Source organism: Amphiprion ocellaris, chromosome 4, assembly GCF_022539595.1.
Source record: "Amphiprion ocellaris isolate individual 3 ecotype Okinawa chromosome 4, ASM2253959v1, whole genome shotgun sequence".
Lineage (NCBI taxonomy): Eukaryota > Metazoa > Chordata > Actinopteri > Pomacentridae > Amphiprion > Amphiprion ocellaris.
Window position 1 is genome coordinate 33,786,963 of NC_072769.1, and position 20,538 is coordinate 33,807,500.

The following is a 20,538-nucleotide window of genomic DNA, read 5'->3' on the forward strand; positions in this document are numbered from 1 at the left end:
CTTCTCGCATCAAGATTGCTCTTTTCTCGCTCTCTAATGAGGAAAATGTCAGTTCGCTCGCAGACGCAGATGCCACAAACAAAAGCAGGGTTTCTTAAAACCTCTCGTTGTGTCAACCATAACAGCAGTATTGTCTCCTGAAAGGGATTGGGAGAAAGCCCGACAGCGTGCCACAGTAATCCGAACAGTAAATACGACAATGCCGCTGCCAGCAGAAGCTGATTAATGCCAAGCATCCACTGTAATTATCCCATTAGCATATTGTAATCTCGCAAATTACCATGAAAATCACCATGACAGCTTTCTTTTCTCTCTTCCGCCGGGGATATCAGAGTACAATTTAATTGTTGAGAATTCCTCTCTTAACCCTCTGAACCTTAAAAGCGCTGCTGGGTTTGAAAGGCATGTTATCTAAAAGAAACACCACAATTACACCATTTATCAGATCCAGACACCAGTAAAACAGACAATCATCAGATGTTTAAGTTTTCAGTGGTTCTTGAACATATCATTTGGAAAACTGACCAAATCTTTGTTAAAAACTATGGTATTTCATCTGAATTGCTGAATTCTACATGCCTCCTTTAAAGAAACTGCCAAAAATAAATGGTTCGATCTGCACAAAATTTGGTGCTCCTTGGTGCAACTAAGAAACCAAGTGTGAATCACCTGTGAGCAACATTTATGGGACAAAAATTCTGGAAAGTTTCAGCTGAACTGCAAGCACAGAGCAGATAAAGGACATGTACGGAAGTTATTAAAAATGTAAGCAGTAAAATATTAGTAGTATAAAAATTAACTGCTTGCTTGAACAACATCCTGTAAAAAATAAATCTATGCTCCTCTGTGCAATTGAAAAGCCACAGTCAACTCTACTGTGACCAGCGTGACAAAAATAAAAATAAAGAAATAAATCAAGTGAAATCTAAGTGAATATTCAGCCGAACTGCAGTCTGTGTTTATACAAACCACCCAGGAGACAAAGATGGAAACAAATTAGAGAGAATGAGAGAAAAACAAAAAATACCTGATCAATAAAATAAATGTAACATGGCTCAAAAACAGTGGACAGAGGAGCAAGATGTTGGAAGATACATTCATGGTGAAACATGGTGAAAAACAGTTGTAGAAGTTGGCAAATTCAAACAGTTAAGCATCTATAGGATGTAGTTAGCATCTTACGTCCAGTATTGCTACTACCTGTGGGCACTTGGAATAAAGTTAAAAGATAATTTAAGGTTTGTTACATTCCAGAAACATTATTAATAAAAGAAGTTCAACTTTTGCGTGTTTCTGGTTCTAGGATTTATGACAATTTTTTCAGTTTTTGTACAACTCAAATTTACTTGATTTACCTTGTTTTCTTTGAAAATTTGCCAAAAACAAACCATTTGCTCCAACCTGATTCTGTAAAAAAAAAAAAATAAAATAAAATAAAATGCTGCATTTGTCAGGACAACTAGGAAGCCTTTTGCAAATCAGCTGTGATAAATAGGTGCATGACCACTTTTCAGCTGAACTGAACAGCTGTGTTTACAAAGAGTAGATCGAAGACTGGTATGGAAACAAATTACTAGTAAAAATGTAAGTAGTCAAATATCTTACAGTATACAGACTCACCATTGTTATCACGTGTTTAAACACTTGTGGACACTATGATGAATGAATGCTGAAGCCATGTTATTCTATACATTTTTGTAAAATAAATAATACAAGAAAATCACCTATTTTCCTGAATTATGGCTTATAAAGTTCTCTCTCCTTCTAGGCATGGCTGTGTCGTTTTCATGGATCTACAGGACATCATACTGGAGTGGACAAATTAACACAGTGAATAAAAATGTGACAGGAGCAAAGACATGCACCAAAAACCTGCTTGGAGCTCCGAGGGTTAAATAAAGTGACACTAATCCAATACAGGAGGAGGGTTTCAGATGTGTATGTGCACACAGGGCTATAGAAATGCTACTGGAGTGGAGAAATACATTTTTACAGCCGCTCATTCATTATTCATTAAAATGATAGAAGGAGGCGGCTTAATGTGAGCGTCCTGGAAACGGCAGCAACACAAACACTGAAACCACAACACACACAGACACACACAGACACACACAGACACACACAGGCACACACAGACGCACACGGACACACAGCAGCTCTTACAGTCCACTGAGCGCTGCAGTGATTCTCTACGAACACTCCTCTTTCCGCCCTGCAGCTAATGCAGCGAGCGTGTTTGCTGAGTGCACGCAGGAAGTGATGAGATATTTAAAAGGAAGCAGGTGGCCCTATAATAGAGCACTCAGACACACACACACACACACACACACACACACACACACACAGACACAACATCACATCTGCATCACAGCGGCTCCACATCAGGCATGTCCTTTTACACTGAAAAAAAAAAAAAAGCTTTGGAACAATTTTAACAAACTTCTTTTTTTCGAACAACTACTGTTATTATACAGATTTTCCCTGTTTGGCTAAACTACAAATAATAACTGGTAAAAATCACTGGAAAAGGCAGTAACTTAGATGTTAATTACAACAACGTCTGCATTAAAAATCTGCAATTATTATAAATAGTAAATAAATAGTATTTTATAGATATTTGCAGTTATTTGAAAGAAAAATTATCCAAACTAGGGCTTGAAGAATACTAAATAATTGTTATTAACAGTTAGTTTACAAATTGTCTCTGTTTTGTTAATTACAGAAAATAACTAGTGAAGTAACAGAAAAAATGTTATTCACATTTAGACCTACAAAACAATATAAAAATAACAAAAAAGACCAAAACTATACATAATGCCACATCAAAAATCTGTATTTGTACAAATAAAATTTGTTCTGTCCCAAAATTTGACTGTAAAATATCTCTATTTTTATTATATTTAAATAAAGAAAAAAGCATACTTTTATTGATATTTGTCATTATTTAATAGAAAAATGATACAGGATTGAAAAATTGTGAATGATTTTCACATTTGTTTTCATTCTGCAGAAGATTAATTTACATGTTGACCTTTAAGTGACAGGTCAAACCTGTAAAAAACATCAGAATTAAAAATCTACATTGCTACAAATGGCAAAGCATTCCTTTACATTTTTTTTTACTGTAGTTAAATCAGCAAAAATATCACTATTTTCTAGATACATATCCATTGTTTGAAAGAAAAATTCAACACTATTGATTTTTCTTACAAATAATAATTAGTAAAATCACAGAAGATCTGATTATTTTTTACAGACTGACCATAAAAAATAGGGCAAAACTGTAAATAATGTCCATATTAAAAATCTACATTTTACAAACAATAATATGTTGTTTTTACAATGCGTGTCTGTAAATTTACAAGATTTATTTTTATTTAAAGCAGCTGAAATATCAGTATTTAACAAATATTTGCCGTTACAGTCATGATTTTATTTTTTAGAGATTTTGAACCTTACAGTATTCCACCTTTAGTAATGGCACTCATGCTGCCAGTTTCTTTATTGGATATATACATTATGAATTCATCATTCATGCCGTCAGATGACTCCACCCACGTGAACACAGTGTCATGACTCACATGAGGATACCTGACTGTGTGGGCGAGTCGGGGGACTCCCTGCTTGGATCATCTCCTGCATGATTAAAACGTCTCCGGAAGTCATCGACTCCCTCTTTGTTTTCCACTACACCTCCTGTTACGCTTTGCTCCTGACGGTGGTGAACAGCAGAGCACTGAGCTGGAAAAGTGGAATTATTATGGATGTTACGCAGCTTCTCATGCATTTAACCTAAGGACTTCCTCAGGTTATTTCCTGACTGAGGTCACGCAGTTAAACCTTGAATTACTTTTAGTGCAACGGTGCAGCTAATGGCTTTAGAGAACACTGTGTGCCCTGCTGGGACTAAACATAGTCTCCAAAACTGACCAGTCAAAACTCAAAAACTAAACAACACAAAACTCTGAAAAGTTAGCATTAACGATGCCAGGGAAAATATGTAAAAATGATGGACCTCTGTAACATTTAAAAATTGTAAAAATGTTTAAAAATGACAGCAGCTATGTATAAAATATGGATATTTTTAGTGGATTAAATATAGTAAAATGGCATAATTACTACGAATGTGAAATACACATCTTTTAAGTGGATATGATTTACAGTTCTGGACTTGTTTGCTATGGTTAACATGTAAATTAAGACTTTATTTTAATTTTATGAGATATGATCCGTAATTTAACAAAACAAGGACAAATAGTGAAGTAATAGTAAAACAAATTATTTATCATTTTTCAATCCCTTAATATAAAAAAATATTCTTTCAAATAATGCAAACATCTGTAAAATAGCACAATCTTTTGCTGATTTAAACACACTATAAATAGTCAATTTTATGGCGCAATGTTGTAAAAAAAACAAACAACAAAAACCAAACTATTATTTGTAAAAAAATACACAGTTTTAATGAGAACAATGTTGACAGTTTTGTCCATATTTCTTTTCTCCTCCCTTATTCCTAATTTACTTTTTTTTTCCCCAAAATGGCTAATATCTGTAAAATATATGAAACCATAGTTTTTGGCTGACTGAAATACAGCAAAAATAAATGAATAAGTAAATTTAAGAAACAGTCTGATTTTACAGTTAAATATTGTGAGAATAAATAAAATTTTGTAAAAAAACATATTTTTTTAATGTGGACATTATGTACAGTTTTGGCAATTTTTTGCGTTTTTTGTTACAGTTATGTTAATTAATATTGATCTTTGTTTTTACTAGTTAATGTCTGTAATTTAACAAAGCAGGGAAAATCTGTATAATACAAATCAAAAGTTTAAAAAAAGTCATATTTGAATCCCTACACATACAAATACTTACAAGTACATGCACTCTTTTCAAAAATCTGTAAAATAGCAGTAACTTGTCCATAAAAATTACAGTCAAAACTGTTTGAAAAACGTTTTTTACAGTTAAGTTTCGGTCCATTCATGCCTCATTCGTGCCTCAGTCACGCAGCGTCTCTCTGCTGACCTCCACCACTTCATGATCTTCCTCCACGTCTTCAAGCTGTGATTCGACTCAGATTACACTCAGCTGACAACAGGCAGCATTCGCTCAAACTTTTATCTTGGCTGAAGCCTCGGCTGAACCCCAAGCGGCCCATTAGTCAGTAACCCTCGTACAAACCAGCTACAAGAAGGAGCGTCGCCTCCCACCAGCTCGCTGGGCGTTTCAACTCTGCTCTGTTTGAAGCTAACGCGCTACTTCAGCTGCTTTGTCAGAGAATCACAAGCTCAGAATCTTTACGCGAATGGTTTCAATTCATTTTCAATATGCAAAAAGTCAGCTGGAAGAAGATTGTAAACTAGAGGAGCTGCTGTTTCAAACATAGTGGGTATGTTTTGAGGAACAGGTTGAGAAAAAAAGATCATACTAAATATATACTACACTATATTTCACCCAAAATCAGGACTGGCATTAACTTCTTAATGCATTTGTACTTTGGACAAATAAATGTAATTGCCCAATCCATTGACTGTACATAAAGAGCAACATACTGTGGTATTTACTATGTATCTACTGCTTTTGACTGTAGTAGCTCATTACTCTTCATAAATACTATCGTTCTTGTTACTTTATAGGTTATTTTTAATTCAATGTGCACTCTTTTAGGCTCCTTTTAACAGGGCTAGGGTAAGGTGTATGACCTGTGTCATTATGTATTGCTGCTGTCACATTTGTGCTCACTGTGGGCACAATTTTCACTACAACATAAAGTCCTGCATCGGTATAGAAACAGTCCATCCAGAAGGACATGGAACTTAGAAATGTCTTTAGTGTTGAAATGTCATTTTGGATGGGTATCGTTCAGATGTTAACGCTACTTTTATCAATACTGCTTATCGGTTCGGTGCTTTAATACTATTCTTAACTGTATGTTTGACTGCTTTAGTTTGTTTTGATTTTAAAGGGAAAAAAACATAACAAATTACGAACTTCATTTTCTCATATGTGGACAGTGTGACAGATTTTACTCCCAAAATAAAACACGCAAAGTGTTTCATGAAACATTCCAGCATTATATCAGAATGAAAACCTCCACCTGGGACAGATATTAAGTAAAAAACATAGCTTTATGCTGATAAAACCTGTTTCACTTCTTCTACCAGCAACACCAACATTCAGTCAGAAACAGTGAAAATAAAGTCTGACAGAGTTTGTCTGCAGCCCTCAAACCACTAAATCCTGCTGTTTTGTGCTCTGGTAGGGAAACTGAAATTATGAGCGACAGTTCACATGTTACTCTTAATTTCTGACTAATTATCTGAACACAGCCACAGTTAAATGGCTTTAGAATATTTTTAATCATTGGCCTGTGTTTGTATAATTTAGTTACCTCCGTGTTCCGGCTGCTAGCAAACACAACAAACCTGGTTAGTGATGAACTACGAGCTCAGCAGTCAATTATTTCTCCGTCTGTACATGATGAACTTACACTGAAAGTTTCCACAGATGGATTGTGTTACTTTTGTGGCAACGAGCATTTTCTGCATCAACTGTAGTGAAGTTTAATCAGTTTGTTACCTGTGTGTTGCTGCACAGATTAGGCCGACAGAACTGCAGTTTTGGATTTAGAAAGCAAAAGTGCATCAAAGACACAAACACCAGGCATATCTTAATAACGAGACAAAATGTGGAACACAACGTTCTTCTTACGCTCTATAGTATCATTAACAGAACCATTAACGTTGTAGCATATTGGTCCTCCGGTCCTTAAAAATTTCACCTCGGGGCTCGGTACCTATCCCTAAATGTCATAAATCATAAAAAAGTAAAAGTAAAATTCCTGTGATTATTTCATCTTACTAAAATTGGAAAGACTTGGAATCAACATTTACAATTTCTCTCAAGTGCCAACAGATGTTATCAACACTACATGCAATATTTATTTAAGTATTCACATTCAGCATAGTGTATTTCACCATGCTGAATTTATCTTCCAACAACGTCCTACGTTGTCTATCATTTGTGAGCCATGCTGCATTTATTTTTTGGATCAAGTATGTTTTATTTACCTCCAATTTATTTCCATACTTGCTTCTTTGCCTGCAGTTCAGCAGAAAAGTTGTTGAATTTTTGTCAGATGACTGTTGGTCACAGCTGAGTCAATCGTGGCTTCATGGTTGTGTACAGGAGCGCTGAATTTTTTTTATTTTTTAGACTACGTGTTTAATGCAAACATGCCTATTTTTGAGATATTTTTAATGAGACATGTCTAATAAAATGAAGTCAGAATTTAAGCTTTGATTTGCTTCATTTTCCAGACGAAGTTCAAGGACTGTCGGAAGATTCAAAATTCAATAAGTCTTTCTTCAAAAAGTCTGTCTTGAGTACGATCTTTGATTTCACCCCAGATAATGACTAGTGAGCAGCTTGTCAAAGAACCTGTGTGATGCTTCGCCAAACACTAATTGTGATTTTAGCCCTGTAGCCGACCTCTGCGAACTCGAATACAAAACAGCAGCAGGATGGAGAAACACTTGTGACGGCTTCTGTCAAGCATTGCAGCAACTCAGCAGTTTGCCTCCGCCTTCTTTCTAACCCGTGATACAGCAGCTCTTCTTCATCCTGTACCTTCCTCTTGCTCGCTTCCCAGCTAATCTACAGTCAGGCTGAAACTCCTCCATGAATAATTGAGATGAATGACAGCGCCTTCTCATTAGAAATTCACATAGCATGCCATAGCCGGGAGAGAGAAAGAGAAATAATAAAAAGATAAAGCGCTGAAAGGACTGAGGCTCGTGCTGCTGTTGTTTTTGTGGACAACTCAATCATTTAGATGCAGCTGCCTGTCTGATTGGCTGCATCACAGCACTGAGGACATCCTGGATTTTTCATCCAAGTTTCCATCTGAGCAGCTTGGACTCGAATGTCAGTGACACCAATTAGGCCTCCTTTATAAATGCTGCATCTACCAGGGTGAGCCTGAGCTCCAAAGAGTCACCCAGTTTGCCCCTAACAACTCCAAATAAATACCAACACATCATCTCAGCTTGGTTGTCTGAATGCTGACTGTTTGCATGACTCATAATCTTTTCAGTGTTTTTCTTCCCAATTACTATTCTACTACTAATTCACGGCTGCTGTGTTGTGACATGCAGTAAACATGAGGAATGCAAAATTCAGAGAATGTGCCTATTCTCTGTGGGACTGAAGATACTGAAAGTGGGGCAACAAGTCCACAGCAACTTGTAGAAAAAGAGGCGAAAAAAAAGTCACCTTATAAGTTTAGATGCCAGAATGTATTTGGAGCGAATGGAAGAAAAACTGCAAATGTAAATTAGCAGCTGAAAAAAAGAAACATAAAAGATATAAACCCTGAGATAGTTTCACTTCTTGTGAAATTAACAGCATGCCCCACACACAACATTCACAAAGGCTAACTTAGTTTTTTAAGGCTAACTTGGCTTTAGCAGTAGCTCATAATGCGAGCTAAGTGACGCTGAACTCCAAGCAGTTTCTGGGCATTTTCCATTTTTGCTCCCGTCACATCTTTAATCACTGTGACCTCATTTTTCACTGCAATATGAAGTCCTGGAAACTGAGAACTCAGAAATGTCTTCTGTGCACTATGAAACAGTTTTAACTACATAATCATTAAATAAAGAAAAAGAAAAGTAGAAATTCTTTAATTATTTATTTTACAATAAAAAAAAATCTCTAATCAATATGTACAACATTTTTCCAAGTGTCCACAGATGTTAGCGATACGGGGAAAAAAATGTGACTGTAAATATAATAGGTAGCTACCTTTACATTTGTAATTTGTTTCTGTACGTTTCCTATTAGTCCTGCGTGAACACAGCCTGCAGTTCAGCCCAAAAAGTCGATGAATTTTTGTCACATGACTGTTGGTTGCCGGTGTGTCACTAAAGGGTTCAAGGTTTCGCAGAGGAGCTCAGAAGCTTTGTTTTCGACAGAGTCTGGTCAGAGCAATGCTTTATTTTTGACATTTTTTAAAAGTAAGAAATGTTAAATGAAGCGATTTTGATGAAATATCAAGATATTCGGCTTAGATGAACGGAACAACACGCCTCTGAATTTTTGCCTTGTGACTGTTGCAGCTGAATTACTACAGGCTTCACATTTGGATCAAAGAGCACAGAATTTTTGGTTTTAAATAGAATCTCATTTCAGCAAACCATTTGTTTTTAATTCAGACAACTAGAATAAAGCAATTTTGATGAAACACACAATTTTAAGCTTAGATTTGGTCATGTTTTTCAACTAAATGGAACATAACGAAAGAGTAGATCAAGTACTGCCAGAGAGTTTCTCCTGTCTGCAATGAATACAGCCTATAGTTCACCCAAAAAGTCACAGAATTTTTATTACATGTCCGTTACTTGTAGCTATGTCAAAAAAGGCCTTATGGTTGCACTAAGCGGTGCAGAATTTTCAGATTTTTACAAAATCTTATTTTAGCAAACAGTTCATTTTTGGCAAATTTTTAAGTGAGACAAGTAGAATGAAGTAATTTAAATGAAATATCAAGATTTTAAGTATAGATTCAGTTAAGTTTCACAACTGAACGTTACATAACAGATGTGTAGTTCAAGGACTGCCAGAAAGTTTGAAATCTCATGATTCTTTGTATTTTTACAGTTTCTGGCTCTGATAAATGGTGTAAATTTGGTGAGTTTGTAAAGACAACATACCTTTCAAACCTGCCAGTAGGTTCTGGGGTTCAGACAGTTAACTAACAGCCATGTTTTTTTTGTTATTTGAAGCCTCCTTCCGAAGTTTTTCACTAAAACAATTGACGTTACAATACAATTCTGTGTTTGGTTTATTTTTTGGGTGTGGTATCAAAATTACTATCTAAAATCATAGAATTTCAGAATGACATCCCCATGTAAACCACAAGCTGCTCACCTCCAGCTCCTGCTCTCTCTGCAGGGCAAACTGCTTGAAGGACTTGACAATAATTCCCGCATTGGAGCAGTCGTACACGAAAATGGACGGACTCCCCATCCACGTCTGTAGGTCGTAGATGGACAGCGGGATGTACTGAGTGTAGTTCTGGGGGGTAAAAAATGGAGAGGAAAAAATACAAGCACGTGTCAGAGTGAGAAATGAGAGAGACGGCACATCATGTTATTGCTGATAACTCACTTTTATAGATTTGTGTTTAAATATTAACCAGTCATCTGTTTGATGAGGGAGGAGAGCGAACATTATAATGAGGGAGAGAAAGAAGGATAAGTACAAATCCAGTAACCACGACACTATAACTTAATGGAAAATGTGATTTTGCGCAACTTTTCTGATGTTGCTTCAACACCAAATCCCCCACCGATGCCCCGTTTCAGCAGCCAGTGACACAGCAGACTCGTTTTATAGGAAAAGAAATAAAAATGCGGAGAAAAAAAGAGGAAAGAACAGAGGTAGACGGAGAGGACATAAGGCCCGAGGGTGTGCTGAGGACGAGGAGGCGACTGCTGAATCCAGACAGCAGCAGTGCATCATTGTGAGAGGGTCCTTACTTATAGGACGTGGCCATGAAACAACTCAGGATTTTATGTCTGATTCGCTGCCGTCAGTGAGTTTCTATTCATCAGTGGAGCTCATTGCTGATCACTGTGTGTAGATAAACTGCATTTTTATGTTTGGTTATAAAGCCATTTGTGCTTCCTGACTGCAGGAAGGTTCAGAAATCTTTGTTTAACTTGCTTTTTGACCACAGTCCAATTTGAGTTTCTAAACGAAGGCTTGACGGATGGACAATTAAAGGCTACTTTTTGATGTAGGACTAACAGAGGCCTTCTACACACTAGTACGGACATTTTTTCAAGCAGATATATTCCCTATACAACCATAGTTTAATTAAATATCTTTATATACATCAGAAAAAGACTCTTGTTTTATTGTTTCTGCACATTTTAACCCTCTGAACACCAAGTAGTTTCTGGGTGTTTTTAAATCCTGTCTGATTTTTACTCACTGTGGGCTCATTTTTCACTGCAATATAAAGTCCTGCACCTCTATGGAAACAGAACAACTGTAAAGAGGGAGAGAAATGTCTTCTGTGCAGAACAACATAATTAGAATGTTTCCACGTGCCTAGAGGTGTTACTACTATCAACAAAAAGCATGATGGCTCCACATGCTATAAATATTTTACTACTGACATGTATTTTCTGTACTCATCTCCTCTCTGCTCTGTGTAAACACTTTCTGCAGTTCAGCCAAGAAGTCTCTGAATTTTTGTGACATAACTACTGGGCACAACCAAATCAATATTTCGTTTTTTTCAATTATATACTTAGAGCAAACTGTTTTAGATATTTATTTAAATTAAATGTAAAATAAAGTGTTTTGGACCAAATATTAAAATTTTAAGCTTAGTTTTGGGTAATTTCCCCAACAAAACCAAAAGTCACCCTAGATTCGTTCAAGGTCCAGTGGAAAGTTGAAAATCTGAGAAGTTTTTATGTTCTTACCCCTCCTGACTCTGACAAACGGGGTAATTCTGCAGGATATTTTCAAGATAACATATCTTTCAAACCCACCAGAGTGATCAACTGCAAATGTTGTATATCAAGTACACAAACCGAGGTGTGGCATAATTACCCAAACTTTCCATTTCATATGTCCTCACTGCTTCACACAAACCAGAGCTTTGAAATCTGCACTTCAGAAGGCGTTTGAAAAAAAAAAAAAAAATCTCAGTTTGAGTGAGCTACAAGACTGTTTATGTGGAAGAAAGACCCAAAATATAAAGGAAAATGTTTATTTTGCAAAACATCTAAATTTGTGTGGACAAGGCCTGAGCCTTTGCACAATTAGTAACATGCACTTTCTATTGAGACCATTAAAGGCCAATTCATGGCTTGTGTTGTTGAAAACCTGCAGATTTGAACCTAAAACAGCAGACTATCACACACTTCTTTGCAATCAGGGGTAAAAGGTACAAAGTTAAATATGTGGAATTAAATAAAAATGTCAACTACTTTGGCAATTGATTTGAATTAAATTCTAAAGGAGAAAGTGTATATTCTTTAATTCCAGCATTTTAAAGGAGAGGTTGATGGCCAGATGGTGAGAAATAAGGCACTAATAATGAGGTCCAGGCAGAAGATGAGCGTGCAAAGTGGACAACAATCCCCATAACTCAACTTCTTTCAGCCGCTTTCTTTTACATTCTCTGTTACTGAACAAATCCTTAGTCTGAGGCTGAGTCAGAGACAACCCCGAGGACATCATCAGCGCTGATCTCTGCTCAGACCAGAGCTACAGAGGAAGTTATGCAGCTGTTTGCACTGGCTGAGCAAAAAAAACTCCCCTGTGATGAGTGAACTGATCTCTGTGTGTAAAATCGTTCTTCAGATTCCAAAGAGTTCAAAAACTAAAATTACAATGTAAAGAAGTTGAACCAACAGATTGTTGTTCTTTGAAGATGAGAATCTTGTTTTTAGCTTTTTCAAGCACCAGATAATCATCACTGTCACACAAAGTTCAGCTCTTTTCAACAATCTATCGACGGTATGAATAAAAAAAAAACAAACACCAAAGCATGTGGTCTTATTACTCAAAGCTACAAATGCGTATATAAAGTATATAGCCTTTTTCAGTAGTGGTGTAACAAGACATAAAAATCACTATTCGGTGTGTTTTTAGTTGAACAAATACAAGAAATATTGAACTTCTTTTTTCTTAATCAAACACTAGTTTATTGAACAGGTTTTGTGCGTCTTTCTTCAAATCTGCCAATACTGCTTCAATTGGCTTTTAAACCACAAAAAGGAAAATTTACAAAATGTAATATGTCATGAAAGAACAATGTATTCTCTCACATAAACAAAAAAATACGAAAATAAATGATCGTGAGGGTGCAGGATTTACAAAAACTGTTGTTCATTAAAAAAGAAAAACACTGAAACATGTAGGTGAACTTGTTAAAAGTTGAAAGAAAGAGAAAGTTTAATCATAAAGGTCTTATTTTTTCAAAAAATTTAAACCACATCTTCTGCTTTTATTCTTTAAATCTTAAAAAAAAAAAAAAAAAAAAAAATGCGTTTCAGAACTCTCAGCACCAAAACAAACAACACAGAACAGCCCAAAACTCAAGGTTCTGTTCTCCTGCCTGTTTCTGAGCTTTTAGTCACATCTCAGCAGGTACAATTACATGTTCATGTGGATAAAGTTGCAGTGCTTAAGTGATGATGTTCGACGTAGCTGCAAACTTTACAGAATTAATCCAATGGGAGTGTGATGATTATTTAATTTGAGCTGATTATTTCCCTAATCACATTATAATTGCATTTTCAAACATGACTGGTGACATCAAGGTGGCAGATAATTACAAAACAACTTCCCTGCTGGGATTCATGAAGTTGTTTTGAGTCTTCCAACCAATTACAGGGCTGCAAGTCTTTGTGAATGTGAGAGTGTGTTTTTGTGAATATCCAATCAGTGGATGTGTGGTACCTTGTTAAAGACCCAGATCTCTCCATTGACGGTGGGTCGCGGCACTCCGTGGCCGTTGTAGTGGAAGAGAACTCGCTCTTCTTTGGCGTTGCGTCTCAGCGAAGTGCAAAGTTTCTTCACTTCGTCCACTGTGGGGTCCAGACTCTGCTTGTAACGCGCCTGAAATCAGGAAAGAAGAATAAGAAGATGTTAACATGACTGTAACATCTGTGACTAAGGTGTTTTATAGACACGGTAGACATCTGGTTTCAGAAACTGGTCTTGTTCGTCACTGGGTTGGTTACACTGTTGTTCACAAGTTGTACTGTAGCTTATGGAGTTCCACAAGGATCAATTCTTGGACCTTTACTGTCTCATTCTCTGAACCCCAAAACCTACTGGTATGTTCAAAAGGCATGTTGTCTTCTTAAGAAAAACAAAAAAAGCAGATTTTTAAATGGTCTGAACTTCCTTGTATGACTCATCTGTGGCATGCTATTCCATAGGGAAACTTTGCCAAATATAAGCTGATATAAGCCGTGATATGCCATCAAACTCTGCATGTCTCACCTAAAAAACTACAAAAAACCAAATGTTTGCCCTAACCGGATGAGGTACAAAAAATAAATAAATAAAAAATCTCTGTGCCCCTTGTCACAACTAAAAAGTCATTAGTGACTTTACAAAAATTCAGGGACTTTTCAGTTTAACAGGAGGCAAAAACTTAAGTAGATAACATCAGAAATGTTATCTTTAGTGCTAAAATTGTCAGCATTACACTATTTACTAGAGAAAACATAAGAAATCAACACATTTTCAACTTTCCAACAGTCCTTTAACTACCCCTGTGTAACAACAAAAAAACAAATCTAGGCTTAAAATCATGATATTTCATCAAAATCACTTTATTCTATGTGTCTCATTTAGAAATTTGCCAAAAAATGAACTGTCTGTACTAACTAAATTAGTAACAAACAACCAAAAAGTCATTAGTGGCTCAGCTGCAACCAATAGTCACATTATGAAAATTCACGGACTTTTCAGTTGAACTGCAGGATGTGTTTACACAGAGCAGAGAGGAGACCAGTGTGTAAACAAATTAAAAATGTAAGCAGAAAACATCAGAAATTTCATCTTTTAAAGTAAAAATAGTAAAAAACAAACAAACAAACAGAAGGAATAATCACATTTCAACTTTCAACAGTTTTTGAACTCAATGATTTTTGGTTTTTATGTGAAAAATTAGCCAAATCTGTGCTTAAAAACATGATACTTAATTTTATTCTATGTCTCATTTAAAACTTTGCCAAAAATAAACCATTGTACTAACTACAATGGTTTTGATTTGTACAGAACTAAATTCTGTACAAAAAGCAAAACAGTGAAGGCTTTAAAAACTCAGATGTGGTTAACAGTCATTTGACAAAAAATCGGGGAGTTTTCGTCTGAATTGCAGGCTGTGTTTACAAAGAGAAAAGTATGGAAACAGAATACAGATTTAAGCAGTAAAACCTGTGGGCACTTGGAAAACTGTTGCAAATGTTAATTCCAGGCTATTTCAATGTATATTTTGTCATTCTATCAATGTCATGCTGTACAAAAGACATTGCCGAGTTCTCTCTCCTTCACGGTTGTTCTGTTTAAATAGAGGAGCAGAAATTTATATTGCAGTGAAAAATAAGTCTGAAAAAAGTATTTATGTTCAAATAAAGCTGACCTGTCTTCTGGGATCTGTTGGCTGATCTGTCAACAAGGACAAGCTGAAAATTCACTGCATTTCTGGTTCATTCAGTTTGTGACCATTGATCATTGTTATGTGGAATTTATACAACATAGTAAAATAAATTAACAAAATAAAATACATGACATTCACAGTTGTGGATTCTCTCATCGGTAAGTGGTAGCAGATGCTTTGGGGAACATTACAACCTCCTCTTTCATCAGGTGAAATGATGCAACACTTGCTGGTATTAGTGAGGTTTAAATGAAAGTAATACAGCCGCCTCAGGCAAAGGAGATGCATAGAAGAACAGCATCAGAAATATAGAAATGCCTATGCAAAGCTAGGCTGGAGGCCATGACAAGGATCATTTTGGTGGTTTTCTTTACATGTTTCAGGCATCACAAGGCTTCGAATGTGAGAGTTACTGAAGAACGAAGTCATATTGATCCAGCAGTGACTGAAATACCAACGCCTATCTTCTGTTTATTTTGATTCCTGTGGTCGAGAAATTCTTTCTTCAAGGATACTGAAACACCTTGTGCCAGAAATGATGTCCACAATTCAGACGTTAAGTAAGACTCCAACAAATCATTTACAGTAACAACAGGACAAATTAGATTTTCAAAATTTAGGATCACATTGTTTCCATATTTTCAAGTTGAAGGCTACAATGAGGAGTCACAGAAATGTGTAAAAGAAGGTTCTTGAGACACTGAGCTGTCCTCTGAGAAGCTGAGAAGCAAAGATGTTTTTCTGAAAATTCAAGGTAACTGAACAATAATGGAGAGAAACCTCTGAAGAAAATCCTTTCAGAGAAGCACTGACCCCACATTACAAACTGAAACGAATCAGCAGAGCAGACAAGAACACAGAACAAAATGGTAACTTTACTCTTGTAAGAAACAAATACATGAACTTGAGTTCATTCAACAAGTTAACTTCAGGTTGATGGAATTTATTTGTTGCAACCTCCTGTACAGTCTGTATGCCGACAGTTAGAGAAGAGGCTCCTTCAATGCTGCGTAAAACCAGGTAACAAAGGAAAAGCTTGTAGAGATTTGATGATCAAAGAAGCATAATGGATGCAGATGTTTCTGCAGAACCAGTTAACATCCTTTTGTTTCAGCGTTGTGTACAAACACTACGAGCAGGTCCAGCTGCTCTGCACTCCAGATCAAGATGGTGAGAGAAAAAAAGACAAATGCAACTTTACTGTTCAGTCACTGAACAGACTGATGAAAATGACAATAATATAAATCACGTGTGACGGTCAGCAGGTCTTAAACCAAAGACTGTATTGAAAAATATAGATGGAGCCACCAGATATAAAAGGTGAAGCCAATGAGGAACTGCCTCAAAATTAACTGGTAGGTTTGACAGGCATGTTGTACTAGAAAAAGAACAAGAAAAAAGGGAAAATAGCAACATTCAATTTCTAGCTTTCAAGTGTCTATGACGTATTTGTGATATGCTGTTCATTATGGAAATCAGCCATATCTAAGTTTATTATTGTGAGATTTTATCAAAATCACCTTTTTCTATTTGTCTGTTTCAAAAAATAGCCAAAAATAAACCATGTTCTCTTACAAGATTCTGTTAAAAAGAAAAAATTCTGCATAAAACCCTCTAAACTCCAAGCAGTTATTTGGCTGCATTTTTCTCCTGTTACCTTTTTACTCACTGTGGGCTCATTTTTCACTGCAATATAAAGTCCTGCATTTCTATGGAAACAGAACAACCATGAAGAAGATGAAGGAGGAGAACTCAGAAATGTCTGTTGTTCAGTATAACACCATCATAATGCCATAAATCAAAACAAAGGAACACCAAAAGTTGAATTTTGCTGATTATTTATGCTATAAAAACTGACAATGGTGCCCACAGGTGTTACAAATGCTTGAAGAAATGGTGACTACATGCGAGAGATATTTTACTATTTACACTTTTAATCTGTTTCTATACTTGTGACTGTTGATCACAGCTGAGTAACTCATGGCCTCACAGTTGTACTGAGGAACACAGAATTTTTGGTTTTTCACAGAAACTGGTTGTTCCAACTGTTTACTTTTGGCAAAACGAGATGTGGAAAGCGATTTTAATTAAAAAAAAAAAATCACAATTTTCAGCTTAGAGTTAGTTATTTTTTCCACAAAACAGTACTTCACAGATGAGAAGTTCATGGACCGCCAGAGAGCTGAAAATTGAAAAGTTTTTATAACTTCTGCTTATGACAAAGGGTGTGATTTTTTTTGTGATGTTTTTGAGGATAATATGGCTTTAAAACTTGCTGGTGGGTTTTGGGGTTTAGATGGTTAATGCACCTGACATGAAATTTCAGCATTAAGTGCAATGTGTTGAATGCACCCCAAAAGTTGGTGCGTTTCGTGTTGTGACCAGAGAATGGGAAACAAATAGCATCCCAATACAAATCACAACAAACATGAATTACAGCTGCTCAAGATGCTACAAGATGTACAAATTATTTTGTGCAGCACATAATGCAGAAAAAGATGCTCAGGGTAACATAGAAACGCTGCCACCAGCAGAGCAACTCCAACTCTGTTTTTCACAACCTTCTCAGCACTGCCTGCAGCACATGTAGCAGAGTGCATACTACAGACAGTGGTGCGGAGTCAAGTGGTGTTTCAATATTACTTTAACATGTATGTTAGAGTATCAGCCGATACATCATTATTTGAACGTTTTACTCTCTCAATATTGATATTGCCCCCAAAAATCCAGTCTCAGCTCAAGATTAGTTCAAATCCCAAATAATTTATACCCCACTTAACCAAAAGAAGTGTTTTACCCACAAAATATGGTACAACCCAAGGAGCAGAATCCATTCTGAACGGTTCTTCAACACCAATGAACAAATTCAGAACCTCAACATTTTCTTACACTAAAGAAAGACAATGTCCTGATTTGAAAATATCATCCCAAAAATAAGAGTCTGAATCAGAACTGAAGTGACTAACACGCTGGCAGATCACATAAAGACATTTTGTTTGCAATGATCCAACATCATATTGACTCAGACATAGACGTTGTGTTTTCCAAGATGCCAAAACTTCTTATAAACTCTTTCACATGTTCGATCTATAATCATCTAAAAAAAAAAAACTGTGGGCGCCAAAACCATGAAGCTGTGAGAGATAGCTGGTTTAACTGCAGAGAATCTGTGGGCCAGCAAGGAGGCTTTTGCACTTCTATGAACTTTAAACAAGCTGTTGATAGGAAAAATTACTAGTCAGGAAAATAAAGCTCTGAAAACCTCTGAGGTTTTTTGAGAGTTGCAGGGAAAAGCTAGCAGCAGAAACTTCACATAAACTTAAAAAACACAAATTGCTGAGTTTGACATGGATCTACTTTTGCTTCGCTGCTGTCAGCTTGTTTTCTTCCCCACCTGTTGCAGACTTTAGATCAAACTCCACCAATCTGGGTGGTTTTATTAAAGTCGGCAGAAGAAAATTTAAAGCGGACAAAAGACGCGCATTGTTTGAGCACTTCGTTAAATAAAGTGTGTGGATGGAAGGGACACCGAGGTGTCAACTAGTTATGCAACAGAAAAGCTCCTGTTTAGCCCAGTCTGAATCATTATCACACTCACCAAGGCCCTTCTGTTGCATAAGTAACAGGCCTTTTACCAAACAGCCTGCTGCCTCCTGTCAAATGGCTTTGAATCACAAGAAGCCATATTTCAACTTCAACTTCTGGCAAAAACTTCCAGCAAATGAAACTGACAAAAACAGCAAGACAAAGAAACAGCCACAGATCTTAACTGGGTTCCATTTACTTACAAAATCGTGACTAAACAGAGATGGTCAAATAGAAAAAGATTTCACTTCATGACAAAAATATCCCTTTTGTTTTACGTCACATTTACAAAGACGCAGGCTTTTTATGTGAAACCAAGTCTTTATTTTTAATTTGAGTGTTTTTGAACAGCATTTTTTTTAGATAATACTTATTTAGTCTGTTTTCCGTTTATCTGCCACGTGAAAGTGCTCTCAATTTGATATATTCAGCAAAATGGAATACACATTTCACAGCAGTAACTTAACCCTCTGAACCGGAAAACCCTGCAGATGAATTGAAACACGTTTTTAAAAACAGCCCAAATAACACCATTTATCAGAGCCACACACTATAAAAACAGAAAGAATTGTCAAACTTACACCTTTCTGACAGTTCTTGAACTAATCGAATGTTAAGCACTGTCCCATTTTGATACTGAAATACACATTAAAAGCTTCAAATCCACTTCATTAGACATCTCATTTAAAAATTTGGCAAAAATAAACTGGTTTCACCAGATTCATGCAACAATGAAGCCATTAGTGACTAAGCTGCAAAACAACTGCTCCATGACAAAAATTCCAGGATGCTTTGGCTTAACTAGGTTGAACTGCAGGCTGTGTTTGCACAGAGCAGTTAGGAGCCAGTATGGAAACAAACTGAAAATTTTTAAGGTAAAATATCTATAGTATCTAAAGTTAGCATTGTTGTCCAGTGCTTGTAAAACCTGTGGGAACTTTGAAAAATGTTGCAAATGTTGATTTCCAGTTTTTTCAATATTTGCAAAAGAAATTTAACCTGCATTCATTTTCTTCTTTTATGATTTATGGCATTGTAATTGTGTTATACTCCATAAATGACAATTCTGAGTCCCCTCCACTAGTCATGGCTGTGCTGTTTCCACAGAGGTGCAGGACTTTACATTGCAATAAAATGAGTACACAGCAAACAAAAAAATGTGACAGGAGCAAAAGACACTTGGGGTTTAAAAAGTTAAAAGAGAGTTCTTCTTCTCTACCACTTTAAATCTGTGGATAAGTTCAGTCAGTTAATTTGGTATAGTATCTAATATTTTATATCTTAAACTCAGGATTTAAATTAATGAGGTACATTTGTAGCATTAAACTGATGTCTCCAGTGTTTTAATTGATGAATGCTGAGATTGTGTGACATCAACTGCTTGAGTTCTACATAACACAGTTGTCTGAAAACACTTTATACAAAGACAAAAGAAAACTCTTTACACAAAGCTAAACTAATTTCATGCCAAACTCACAGAAATAAAGCTTTAAAAATCTGCAAACTCTTGTGTTGAGCAACTACAACTACAGGACATATCTTACTGTGACAAAACTGCTTTTCTAATTAATTTGGGGGGAAAAAAAGAACTTAAAAAAACTCAATGTTTAGTAGCTGTTTTTAAGCGTGGAAAACTGTTCCAGGGTAAAGTTTTCATTGAACAAATGAATGTTTTGCCCGCCTTCATTAATGACTGGTCTTTATTTGTTTTTCATGGCCTTGGCTATTTTATTCTCCATTTATCAGTG

General features: G+C 36.1%; 1 protein-coding gene across 4 annotated transcripts in view; it reads right to left on the reverse strand.

The window, feature by feature from the left end:
• The window catches only part of rptor (regulatory associated protein of MTOR, complex 1), a 230,872-nt gene that overhangs the window by 136,160 nt on the left and 74,174 nt on the right, over positions 1 to 20,538 (reverse strand). For all 4 annotated transcript variants that reach the window (XM_023268573.3, XM_023268571.3, XM_035947406.2 and 1 more), the window contains exons 5-6: positions 13,492 to 13,650; positions 9,937 to 10,083 (exon numbers count right to left, since the gene is read on the reverse strand). In XM_023268573.3, the coding sequence (XP_023124341.2) occupies positions 9,937 to 10,083; positions 13,492 to 13,650 (306 nt within the window). The remainder of the gene's footprint in view (positions 1 to 9,936; positions 10,084 to 13,491; positions 13,651 to 20,538) is intronic.